Genomic DNA, 13,023 nt, shown 5'->3' with positions numbered 1-13,023 from the left:
TGAGATTCTCCCAGAGAAAAAGAAGTATCAGCAACAGTGCCTTTGAAGTCCATGGGCAGGTCATTGGGAAGCATGTGTTTCCCTGAGGCACAGACGATCTTTGAAGGCAGGCAAGGGGTTAGCAAACCAGTCCCCGTGCAGAGCAAGGAACACAGGCAGGAGGCCACGCATGTGGACTCCACTCTCATTCGGTTCAACTGTGGCCTTGCCAAGATTGGGACAAAAACCACCACGTGAGGGGAACCAGACAGAGACCAGATCCATGGGCTCCCATGTCCGTTTCCATCGCTCTCGTAAGTGAACAGCATGTGATGTCATCTCATCTGTCCCGCCGGACAAGCCAACTTCACTTCTCCCATGAACTCCTTTTCTCATGGGACCCATACCCAAAGGTGACTGGCTACAGGGGGTGGATGTACAGGTGTTTTCAGCAGAGGGTGCCGGACATTTGTGCTCTGATTTTGGAGCACCCGAAAGGTTCCAGGGTCCCCAAACACTTACCCAGATAAATGACATTTAAAATAGCAGTGCATCTTTTTGTCAGTTCTCTGTCTAATTTTGCTTGTCTTCATGACATTTCCACTGCAGTGTGATTATGGGTGTCATTTTCTCTCCTGTGTGGAATAAAAGCCAGACCACTTGCTCTCTGACACCTTGGACCCTTTGCAAGAGCTGTTTAAAGGCCATGGCTCCACCCCCATGTAACTGGGGGTTACATGTCCTGACTGAATTCATTTACTTTAGGGGCAAACAAATAAGGAGGCTCTAAGGTGCTAGCCTTGAACAGAGCCCTCTCGTGCTTTAAAGTGAGCAGATAGCAGTTCGGTTAAAGGTACCAGGAAAGACTCTGAGTGTGGAACTCGGGGGCGAGCCGAGAGACTATGTTTGCATGAGGGTAAGGCAGAAACCTTGGAGGGCAACACACCTGGGAATCAAGGGAAGCCATCCGAGACCGGGGGGACACCGTGACTCGGAGACCGGGAAGGGCAGAGAGGCACAGCAGCACCATGAGAAACACAGCTGTGTCTTCCCTCCAGTTGCTTTTGTATCTTTGGGCAACATGGCAGCACCCACACGCCCTCCGGTGTGGGCCCGTGCAGCCCCGCGTGGGTCTGGACACAAGACGCCTCTGCCTTCACCCTTCTGGCTGGCGCTCGGGCATCACAGGCGCGGCAGGATTGCCTCCGCCACAGACGACTCTCCGACTCCCCAGGAACGGCTCAGGACCTTCACGCCTTTGCCCAGCCTGAGGGACACAGCCGGCCCTCCGCCGGGGTGCTGACTATGTGTCTTGCTAGGTAGCAGAGGTGACGACTGGGGTCCTGAGGCCAGAGCAGGGGTGAGTATCAGGGTGGTAGAGGTCAAGGGACTTCGGGCAGAACGGAGGGAAGGAGGGGGAGCCCGCGTGTGGTCAGGAGCCCTGGAAGAGCAGAGGGGTTCCTACAGGATGGTTGTGGGGTCCCTGGGAGCACAACGCAGGAAAGCCTGGGATGCTGGATGGAGAAGTTTGGTCTCTGGTTCCTGATGAGGAGCAAGTTTTTGTTAGCATGAAAGAATTATTCTCAGATGGAGGAGGGGAAGTTCACATACATTATAACACCATCATCAGCCAGACGGTTCTGATGTCCATTACGTGCGGAGCCATGACGGTCTGGTGCAAGCAGCCACAGCTGACATTCTCAGGCATTTGCCGTGGCATTGCCCACTGGTTGCCTCCGACACAACTCTGTGACTTCACAGCACGGGGGTGTCTGTGACTTCACAGCACGGGGCACACCCAGGCTGGGAAGTCAGGGCTTCCTCATCTCTCTTAAATAGAGGTGTAAGTGGCGTGTGTACACCTGTGAAAACGTCAGCACACTGAAGATGGTGACCATAAACACCCAGCACCCCAAAAGTTACCTGCCTCCCCTCACTGCGGCCTCCCTGCCCCTACAGCTTCCCATTCCCACAACCGCATTTGATGTGTGTCGGTCCTTCACTTCACACTGCCAAGCACCGTTCCACTCGGTGGGTGGACCACGAGACCTCCTGGACACTGGCTGATGCACTTTCGGGGTGTTGCCCCGCGTGGGGCCATGTCATTCGTGCACAGGGGTTTGTGGGGGTACATGGAACTCTCATGTCCCTCTGAGCCACCCATATCTCCTTTGGTAAAGCACTCAAATCTTTTGCCCATTTATAATTGATTCGTTTGTCTTTTCATGTGGTTGTAAAGTTCTAGATACAAGTCCTTTGGAGCACATGTTTTGCAAATATTTTCTTCCAGATTGAGGCTTGCCTTTCTATTTTCATAACAGTGTTTTTTGAAGAACAGACGTTGTTTTATTTTGCAGAAACCCAGGGAATGGATTTTTTAATTTTATGGCTCGTACTTCCTGTGCCACAGTTAAGAAGCCTTTGCAAAACTCAAGTCACGACAGTTGGGCCCTCCGTCTTCCTCCGGGAACCGTGGAGCTTTCGCTCTTACATTTGGGTCTTTGACCTATTTGGACTTCATGTTTGTGTGCGGTACAAGGTGAATTCACGATTTCCTTTTCTTCCGTGCGGGTGTCCGGCTTCTCCAGCTCCGTCCGTGCTGAAGGTGATCTTTGCTACTTGTCCGGCAGACTTCCACTTAGGTCTCAGCCCGAACTAGGTCACATGGCCACCCTGCGCTGGAAAAGAGGCTGGGGAAAACCGGGGACAGGACTGTCATGACCTGTCACCTGAGGCTGAGCCCACGGATGCCCTGAACAAAATTGGGGTCTTATCCCCAGAGGAGAGGCCGGAATGTAAATTGGGTGATGTTATGGATTGAATTATGTCCCCCCAAAAGCCATGTTGAAGTCCTAGCCCCCAGTGACCTCAGAATGTGACCTTATATATAAATAGGGTCTTCGCAGATCTAACTAGTTACGATGAGGCCCTACCCAGGTAAATCTGGATGATGTCATCTCACGATGTTTAATGCAACTGTAGCCACGGAGAACCAATAAGGGCACATTCACACGGATGCTGTGTGAATGTGGACAGACCATTCAGATGCTGCCCCCTTGGCCCCCAGGAACATGTTTGGTGTGTCGGAGGCCATGTGGCTGGGAAGCCAGTGCTGAGTTCCTTCTCGCTGTCCCCTGGGGCCCAGGACAGAAGAGGCACATGTGTGGGAAAGGTCCATGACTCCTGGCTCCTTCTCTTTCTCCGCAAGCAGGATTTCCAGGTTCTCAACCGAACCCCCCCCCCCCCCCCCGGCAGCCAGGTAAACTGCTCCGCACACCCAAGTTGCTGGGGTCAGAGAGCAGAGGCATTGCTAGCTGTCAACAGCCAGCCCGCCTCCTCCTACCGCCCTCCTGCCTGGCGCCCGGAGACCCCTCCCTGCCACCCCGCACCGCGGCCATCCCAGCACTTCCTGCCTTCTCTTCCATGCCCGTGGGTCAGGCCCAGGGCAGCTGTGCAAGCACTTTCCAAGACTCCTGCGTCTGCCAGGCTGGTGGAAGTGAGAAGAGGTGCAGAGACAGCAGGTAGGGGAGCCGAGTGTGCGGGGGTGGGGGGCTGCCCCCTGCATCCAGCGGAGAGCCGTCCTAGTGGGAGTCTAGGCGGTTCCGTGGACACCGAGCGTGCTTCAGGCCTGCGATCAGCAGCACAGAGCTTCAGCCTCAGCGCCCACGTTGCTCCGCATGGAAGAACCAGCCTGTAGCTCAAATGTGGCAGAATTTTCCCTGACGGAAGGAGACCTTGCTCCTGGCCCTCTCTCCGAGCACTTGCATGAGAAACCGAAATAAGCCTCCTGCCAGCCTCAGAGCCCAGGAAGGTTCTTCACAAGGGTCCCAGAGGCACCTATTTGAAACGCACTGTCAAGGAAGGTAGGCCCCTTGGCTCCCGCTCTAGCCTCTGGCCACCTGCCTGCCACAGAGACAAAGCTTTCAGTGTCCTTAGGATAAAGGCGATTCACTAGCCCAGACGGCCGGCCGCACTGATTACCAGGCATAATGAACCATCCTGGTTCATGGCAAGTTTGCCTGTGACGTACCTGCGTGGCCTGGTGGGCAACTCCGTTTAACACTTCATAGTCACATTGTTTGCTTTCTTTTCTACACTTGTGAAGAGGACTGTGGGTGGGCACGACCTTTAGTTTCTCTCAAAACAGGCAGGTCAGGGGGAGGGGCCGAAGTCAGAGGACGTAGATCGGGCACAGGGATGAACTGGCTTCTACCCCCACCCCCCGCCTGTCTGGGACTAGAGACAGTCGCACTTCACACCACTTATGAGACCCTAAGAGCTGAGGCTGCATCTGAGGGTGGTTAAAAAGGAGATGGAAACTGAGCGGCTTTGTATCCGTGTATCCTAACTCCCCTGCGCGCCTATGGATCATATGCAAGGTTTTATATGCTAGGCAGACCCCAATAAAGCTGGAAAGAAAAATTAAATTAAATTAAAATTCTAAAAACTTTTAAAAATTAAAAGAGAGATGCCTGGAATGCCAGCCAAAATACAAGAAATAAAGAGAAGGGTCAGAAAGGAAAGACGGTAACAACCGATTAAAGAAAACCCCCTTGAGAAGACAAAGGCCCCTCAGCTCCAAACCAGATCGCCCCAAAGCTGGGCCGTGCCTGGTGAACATTCCTGAACTCCCAGGATAACTGGAACCTCCTAGAAGCTTCCAAACAAAAGAAATCAGCCACAGCAGGAGGGAATCCGAGTGAGCCCGCTATCCAGGCAGCTCTGGGAGCCAGAAGCTGGAGTCGTGCCTGCAGGCCTGGTGGCCTGCGACTCCCTCCCCCAGCCAGTCACTCACCCAGCAGGGGACAGGAAGCTGAAGTTCAGGAACTATACGTAGTGGAAGAAAAGCTGCTGGACCACACAGGGCAGAGGCCCCGGGGAGCAGCAGCAGCGGCCATCACCTTGCAAGCTGGGCAGTGCTGCCTCTGTGTGTCAACTTGGCTAGGCTAGGTTTTTGGTAAAACACCACTGTCAGAGTCACCGTGAGGGATTTTTTTCTTTTTTTAGGCTAGATTAATACCAAAATCAGTAGACTCCGAGGCGAGCAGATCGGCCTCCATAAATGCGGCTCTTCCCTGAATCTGCAGCCCCCAAAACTGTGTGGGCCCATTTCCTGGTCTGTTGCTCAGGAGAATCCCAACTGATACAGTTATAAGCCTGGAAGCATGAGCATGCAGCTACTAGACAGGCCAATGAACTGCAGTTATCACGGGACAGTTTCACATAATGTCACAGAATTGGATCGATGCAGTAGACAAAATGAGTCAGAATGTGAAGGAACCAAACAGTACAATTGTCAAACTAGGTTCTGGAGAAACACAGGAAAGTGCATGAAAGGAGAGGCAGTTTTTCCCAGTCTGTGGAACAAGTTTTCAAAGTTATTTATACATTTGGCTTCTCTTGTGGGTTGAACAGTTCCCCCCAACACCCAAACAAAAAGAGTCCTGACCGCCAGCACGTGCGAGTGTAACCTTATCTGGACACAGGGTCTACCCAGAGGCCATCGAGTTATATGAGGTCGTTAGGGTGGGGCCCTGAGCCAACGGGACCGGGTCCCTCTAAAAGGGGGTCATTTGGACACAAGAGACGGGCACGCAGGGGAAGGCCACATGAGGAGGGGGACAGAGCTCGACGTGAGGTTTCCCCAAGCCCAGGAACGCCACTGATGGCCAGTGACCACCAGAAACTAGAGGAGAGGCCCAGAGCCGACGGTCCCTCAGAGCCGCCAGGAGGAGCCACGCCTGCCCACACCTGGATCTCGGACTTTGGGCCCCCTGGTCTGTGAGGGAAGGGATTTCGTTCGTTTGAGCCACTCGGTGTGGGGGCCTTGGTCAAGGCGGCCCTAGGAAACTCATACTGTCCCCAAACACCCTTAAGCAACACATCCTCAGACCGTTACCCAATACAATTAGAAATACACAGTAAGAGATGACCACAAAGTCTTGACAACTCAGATAAGCTCTACTCTGCAAGCTTAATGTCCGTGAAGACGTGAAAGCGAAATTAGAAACACCCGTAATGCAAAGCAAAGAGGGAGATCTCACTCGGAAACGTTAGTCTCTGGCCTCAGTTATTCAAGATGGAAAATGACAAAGCAACGTAGTTTTCCTCTTCAGAAATTAGAGGAAAAGAACAAAAACTAAACCCAAAGAAAATAGGCAGATGTAATTAATAAAATTAAAAGTTGAAGTTAATGAAGCAGAAAACCAAAAATTTAAAAAAAAAAAAAGGATAAAGGAAAAATCAAAATCTTGGTTTTTTTTCCTTTGTAAAGACCAATGGAATGTATAAACGGTAAAGGAGCTATTGCTGCAAATGCCGAAGAAACAGAAAGACTCGTGGCAATACACCTGAACCTTTAGAGGAAACTGACTTTACAGACCCTGACACACGTAGAGGCGCTAATGATTTTTTAGAGCAGCATCTGATGAGACCCCATTTATGCAGAATCACAAGCATGTGTGTGTGTGTGTGTGTGTGTGTGTGAAGTATAGCTAAATGTGTGGGAGGGGCATCTGTGAGGAGTGTGTTTGCACTCCCATGAGCTGGTGTATGAGCGTGGAGGTGGGTGTGTGCATGGGGAGGGACGTGTGAGTGCGGTGCACGTGCATGGGCTGAGGCATAGAAAGCAGGGTCCCCACAATGCCAACGCGCGAAACCCTCTTACAGGTATTTGTCTGCCCTGTAGGAATTCTGCACAAGGCCAGGCTTCGCAGGAAGCACTAACACCCAGTGGCCTCCCTGAAGAAACACAGCATAATTACTGTGAGCATCCCCTACCTCCAAAGCTCACGGGTGTGCTGTGCTTTGTCCCATCTGCTGGGCGACATGTGGGCTGGGTCCAGCCTGGGACTTGTATGAATACAGCCGCCACGAGCAGTCATATGTGAGTCTGTGTGTGGACACATAAACTCATCTGTCGGCTAAGTGAGTACCTGCTAGTGGAATCACAAGGTCATGGTGGCAGGTGCATACTGGCCATTTTAAGACGCGGCCCGACTGCCTTCTACAGTGGTCGTATCCTCCAACATTTCTACCGGTTCTTCGTCATTCTCACCGACACTTGCCACCAGCAGACTTTTATCTCATAGCCATTCTAATAGATGTTAAATGTTCAGGAATTCTGAGAGCTGATGGTGAAACACCACCGTTAATAGAAATGAAACTGTCTGAACGTTCACCTATATTAAAACAAAGGGGATACTCGGAACTCCTCACACCCTATTTCACCAGCTTACTGCCATCCCCAGTCACAGCCAACAGCACAGCGCGCTCCGGTGAGTCTCTCCCCGGCCTTGTGTTCCATGACGTGGTGCGGGTGCCTGGAAACTGGCCTGGTGGACGGCCTGACACCACCATGGGACTCGGCATACGCTACAAACCAGGGCTTGATCCTTTATTGCTTGGTTGATTGTGTAAACTTGAGTCTGTAGTCATTCCATTGTGACTAGCAGAAAAGGGGGGTGTGTGTGTGATACTCTTCCAGTATCAAAAACTATGCTCTAGTTCAGCAAAGGTGTGCCTCTTGTCACCAATGAACATGGGAAGTTCCCACGCACATCTTTGTTTCGCTTCCTCTTACTCATTAACACAAATGAAAATAGCGACCAACACTTACTTGGGAACCATACTCGTGTATTTACATCCTTCGTATTAGTAAAACTGGAAACTACTCACGAGTGTGGATATATACACATACATGCATACCGAGAGACACACGCGTTTGCTTTCCTGGAGAGCTGCTGTCACCCGCCCAGCCTGTCTGTGCAGCACAGAAGGCATCAGGTTTGGCCTGGGAGGGTGCCTGAAGCCAGGAGAGCCCAAGGTGGGCCCAGAGACCACTCTGGGCCAGTGGCAGTGGCCACAGATCAGGCTGTGAACCTGGCTGCCCGGGACCTACAGTCCGGCCCCTCCTGACATGCCTATTGGGTGAGAGAGGGACCCTCTTGGCATCAGCTGATAATTATCAGCTAGATAATGGAGACCCAACCCAGCTTGGGCACCAGGGAATCTGAGGGTTCCTGGCTGCTTCAATCCTGGTGGTGCCCCTACTCTCTCAGCCCCGGCCTGGTGCAGGCTCTGGGGCCGTGGGCCCACGCTGGCCTGGCCTGTGGCCCTCTGCCAGGTGGGTGTTCTCCTGTGCAGGGAGCCAACCAGCCTTCCCTGGGAAGCCCAACAGTGCACAGACCACACTCCCTGACTAGCCCCACAGGTCCTTCCCTTACTGTATACCTTCCCCCACTGCTGCCATCCTGTCCTTGGCCAGACCAGGGGTTTCCCTCCAACCGAGCCCCAACCCCGTTGCTCTTCTCCCCTAGTAGCCATCCTCCCCCTGAGGCCTGCTATGGACCATTCTCCAGAGGGCAGCCCGAGAGGCACTGTAAAAACATAAAATTTTGCCCCTCTCCTGCCTACAACTTTCTGTGGCTCCCCATTACAGACCCCCCGTCTGAGGGTCAGCCCAGACCCCCCCTGTCTGAGGAAATGGGCATGGCCCCAGGTGGTCACTGCCTGTGTTCTGACCTCACCATTCTACCTCACACATTGCTGTCGCTCTAGTCACTCTGACCTAGTTAGAGTAGCCCCAGTGGGCCTGGCTGGCTCAAGGCTTTGCTCCTGCGAGTCACTCTTGGGTGTGGCCGCCCCACCCACCCCACCCCTTCTCACCTGCTCTCCCTGTCTTGCAGACATCCCGCCCCTGCCTTGCCCCATTGTTTGTGACACAGGTGGGGCCCCAGAGGCAGGTTAGCTTGCTCCCAGAAGCCTGACCAAGCCATAAACTTCTTCCCAGGTGCTGCCGTCACAGTACTGGCCGGACCTTCTCTCCTGCACACGTCAGGCGCCCCTCAGCCCACACGCACCAGGGGGCCCTCCTAGAGACCGACTTGCACATGTAAGGCCCTTTCCGCGTATGTGCCTGTGTGCAAAAGGGGGCGCCCCCCGATTTCTCCCGCACCCGGAGCAGGTCAGGCTGTTCTACGGGCCCATCTTTCATCCTGTTGCCACCGCGCAGGGCAGGGACAGAGGCTTCGGGAGAGGAAAGAGCTGCCCAGGATCCACAAGGGGCAAGAACTGGAGCTGGGCTGTGCGCCTAGGCAGGCACGGGGCTCTGCGGGCACAGCACCCTGGGCTCCCTGGAGGCACTCCTCCGGTTCCATCCCCAGCTCAGATTCGGGGCCAAGGCGGATGATCCTAAGGCCCCCCACCACCAATTTCCTGAGCCTTGGGGGTGACAATGCAGGGAGTGGGTGAGGAGCGAGGCAACAGCAGACCAGAAGGGGAGGAGGCCCGTGGTGGGGGACCCCCAGCCCTGCCCGTCAGCTCCCTGGACCAGCCTTTGAGCAAGGGATCCTCACCCGCACACCCACCCACGAGGCGCACCGCCAAGCATAGGTCACAAGGGGGCGGCTGGTGGGGGTGGGGGGGCTCTGCTCTGGCCTGGCTCCCCACCTGCCCCCTCTGCGCAGGGCGTAGAGGGGCAACGGGAAACTCGCTGGTGAGTGGTTGTTGATGTTTATTGAGACCAGGTGAAGGGCGGGAGCCTGCAGCAGCAAACCACTAGAGCACAGTCCGGGGGGCCGGGAGAAAGCTCTTGGGCCACAGGGCTACACAGGCCAGGGCCAGGAGCAGGCCCTGCACACACCCAGGGCTAGCAGGCTAAGAGGACAGGGAGAGACAGCAGGGCACTGGTCCGGGGCTAGCTCCAGGCCCCAAAGCCCAACGGAACAGTCAGAGCCGGTGCCACCCACGGTGCTGGGAGTGGGCCTCATCCCCGCTGGGAGGTGGCCTCGTCAAGCCCCTGGCACTCAGGCTTCAAGGCTCGGGCCATCGGGTGGCACATACATGGGCTCGATGTGGGCCCAGCTTCGGGCCTGCTCGTCGGCCCAGCCAAGCAGCTCGGCAGCCCGGTGCAGGAAGACCAGGAGCAGCGTGTGGACATCGCCCTCAGCCGAGTGGGCTGCGCTGGGCTCCGCCTGGAAGTAGCGGCGGAAGAGGCTGCCCAGGCTGTAACCCTTGCAGCCCTGGGCCCTGGTGCCATGGCTGTGGGCGCGGTCCAGGCTCCGCAGCGCGGGCAGCGTGTCCAGGCAGACGGTGTCCTCGGGCAGGCGGGCGCCCAGGCGCCGCAGCTCCGTGCACAGCAGCGGGAAGTCGTAATCAAAGCCGTTGTGGGCCACGAGGCAGACGGGGCCCTCCTGGCGGCTCAGGAAGGCCTGCAGCGTCCGCACCACGGCGGCGTCGAAGCCGGCCTTCCGGCACCGCGCCAGGCTGGCACTGCTCAGGCCAGTGATCTCACTGGCCTTGGCCGTGAAAGGGCGCTCCGGGCTCATGCACAGCGTGAGCTTGTCCAGGACCCGGGGCAGCACAGGGGCACCAGCCTCATCTCGGTCTGGGTTCTCCAGGGAGGAGCGGTGCACTGCAAACAGGGATATCTCGGCCACCTCAGGATTGACACTGGGGAGCCCGGTGGCTTCCAGATCCAGGAAGACGAAAGTCTCTGCCCGGGGCGCCTCGGACATGGCGATGTGCTCACGGGGACAGCAAAGCCTAAAGCTGCCAGGGTAAGAGGCACAAAACCTTAGGGTCAGAGTGATGGGGCTGCCTGGGCCCAGCCACACACAGCTGATTCTGGGGCCAATGTTCCAAGTCCCTTTGTCCAGGATGAGGCCTCCCAGGGCCTTGGCACACTCTCCATTCTGTGTCCCAGTCCCTCCCTGGCCACCGTCACTACTACCAACTAGTAAACAGCAAAAGGTAGGGCCGGTCTGCGCAGATCCCAGCCTGGAGGCCTCTGCCACCTGCCTCCAGGTCCCTGAGAGGCCAAGTGCACCAGGCCCATGTCACTAGGGACCCAGGGAGGGGCCAGCCCGGGATGGTATCTTCACTGAGACACCTTGGCTGGGAGCCTCCAGTCCTAGGGTCATTTGTCGGGCAACAGGCAGCCAAGCCTCCTTGGTTTGGACTCCTCTGGCCTCCCTGGCACACCAGGTGCCCTCCCCAACTGGGCCACCTGCCTCTGGGCTCCCGGCGGCTGTCCTCACCAACCCTGCTGCGATGGCTTACCTAGGGCGGGTGTTGGCCGGCTTCCTGGGCTGCTGGGCACCTGTCTCCACACAGGCTGCTCCAGGCGGCCTTTAATCAGTGGCCATGGCCCGCCCCCAGCCGCCTGTTGGGCAAGGAGGAGGCCTAAGGCCGCAGGACCTGTGCAGCAGGCTCGCCGCCCCCTCGCTCACTCACAGGCTGCTAGACACACGCCCTGTGTTTACAAATTGGAAAGCAGATTCCTGGGCCACACGCAGCCTCCCCACAAGCCGGGCCATGGGCTGGAGGAACGTGTCATCACAGGCTCAAGGAGGAAGCACGAGCCACCCGGCCTGGCCTCCAAGTCTGACCGGGGCCAGGACTTAGCAGCTGACTGGGGCGACTCCCAGCAAGGTGGCAAGTCCCTTTCTCCAGAGCAGAGCTCTACCAGTGTCACAGGGACCAGGCTGGCCCTCATGAGGCTAAAGAGAGCTCGGGAGTGGGCAAGAGGTGTGTGCATGTGCCCTGCTTAGCCAAGAAAGGGAAAGGCGCCCTCGGGATGGGACCTGGGTGTCACCCCAGTGACCTTGAACACTTTCCACGCTGCCTGGCTCGCACAGGCTCCCACAGGCTCGCCCGCCAGCAGGAAGGGGAGATGGTATCTGTCTCGCGGGCACAATGACCCATAATATCCAGGAAGGAGGAAGAGGTGAGGCCTCGCCTGGCAAGCCACGTGGGCTCCGGCTGAGCCAATCCTGCCCCACCAAATGACGAAGGATGAGCAACGGGAAAAGTGCGTGTACAAGGCTGCCTCTGCGGCACCCCTAGCCCCGTGGGAGGGGGAGGGAAGGCCCTCCCTGGCCAGAAAGTGGGCAGCATTGTCCTGAGGATCTCATTCCAGAGCGAGACGTGTCAGCCCTCGGCAGTGGGTGCCCACAGACCCAGCCTCCTGCCAGGGGCACAGGCAGGCAACGGAGAGGCTGGCTGCGGCCTGCCCGCTGCAGGCCCGCACCAGTCCCCGCACCAGTCCCTTGGCAGGTGAAGCTGTGGGTGCAGCCGGGCAGCAGTGAACCTGGGCCTCCGCCAGCGGCCTCCTTGTCTGCAGCACCCACGGGGGGGCTTGACGAGCTGAAGGCACAGGAGCAGGTGAGGCCCATAGCCAGGGCCAGCCTCTGCAGTGGACCACGTGTTGGGAGGCCCCTTTGGCCTGTGGCTGGTCTGAGGGGGGCAGAGGCCCCACCAGTCATGCCTGTCCCCATGCTTGCAGGGAGGGAGGCGGCCGTGGCAGGCGCACCGCTCAGGGTGAGGGTCAGGCTACCGGCAAGCATTCCCCAGGCCGGTGCAGGGAGCCCCGGGGAGGGCGGAGGAGGGAAACACAGGGCCTGGCCACTGGGTCCCGGATGGGGCGGGTGCCCGGGGCTGGGCCATGGCCCTCACAGGGGACCCCAAAGGCCAGTCACAATGGATGCAGCAGGGGGCAGTCAGGTGCAACGGCGAGATGCAGACTTCTGGAGCTTGACATCGATCAGTTTAACTGGGCAGGGGAAGGGAAGGAAGAGGGGCAGGAAGCCCACGGCCAGCTGCGACCCGGGACCCAGGGTGCCAGCCGGGAAGAGGAGCCGACGGAGCAGCGGGGCGCCCTGGCCCCTCAGCTCTGGCCAGGCGGCAGGAGGAGGCAGGCGCGAGGCAGCTTGGGAAACCCGAGCCTTCCTTTCTCTCCAGCTCACCCCTGCCTCCTCCCGACTTCCCTCCTGAGCTGCTTCTCCTGCCCGAGGCTCGCCCTGCGCCCCCCGCCCCCCGCCACCTGGCTCTTCGGCGCGGAGCTTCCTGCTCACAGCCTACTCCATGCCTTTCTGCAGACTGTCACGGAAGATCTTGTATTTCTGGGTTAGTTCTTCCATTTTGGTGGCTGCAGAGAAAAAAAACAAAACGAACAGCAAAGTGATGCCTCGTGCTTCCCAGCCTGGAAGAGGCCACTGCCTGCCCCCACCCCGAGCCCTTCTTCAGCCCCAGGCTTCCCTGCGC

General features: G+C 57.1%; 1 protein-coding gene and 1 long non-coding RNA gene across 4 annotated transcripts in view; one reads left to right on the top strand and one right to left on the bottom strand.

Moving 5' to 3' along the window:
• The window catches only part of LOC309856038, a 1,055,650-nt gene that overhangs the window by 977,885 nt on the left and 64,742 nt on the right, over window positions 1-13,023 (top strand). The window lies entirely within an intron of this gene.
• On the bottom strand, window positions 9,477-12,907 carry TREX2 (three prime repair exonuclease 2). Of its 3 annotated transcripts, none has more exons than XM_082716666.1 (2): window positions 11,041-12,907; window positions 9,477-10,530 (listed from the first exon to the last, which is right to left on the bottom strand). In XM_082716666.1, exon 2 carries the CDS (start codon window positions 10,494-10,496, stop codon window positions 9,786-9,788), a length of 711 nt encoding a protein of 236 aa, XP_082572792.1. In that variant the 5' UTR covers window positions 10,497-10,530; window positions 11,041-12,907; the 3' UTR covers window positions 9,477-9,785. The 3 variants fall into 3 exon arrangements, with proteins under 3 accessions (XP_082572792.1, XP_082572794.1, XP_082572793.1); XM_082716668.1 differs by having other exon boundaries at window positions 12,803-12,882; XM_082716667.1 differs by having other exon boundaries at window positions 9,477-10,554; window positions 11,041-12,836.

The sequence above is a fragment of the Mustela nivalis genome (assembly GCF_964662115.1).
Source record: "Mustela nivalis genome assembly, chromosome: X".
Lineage (NCBI taxonomy): Eukaryota > Metazoa > Chordata > Mammalia > Carnivora > Mustelidae > Mustela > Mustela nivalis.
Note: the sequence above shows the minus strand (reverse complement) of the source record. Positions and strands in the feature narration are given on the sequence as shown.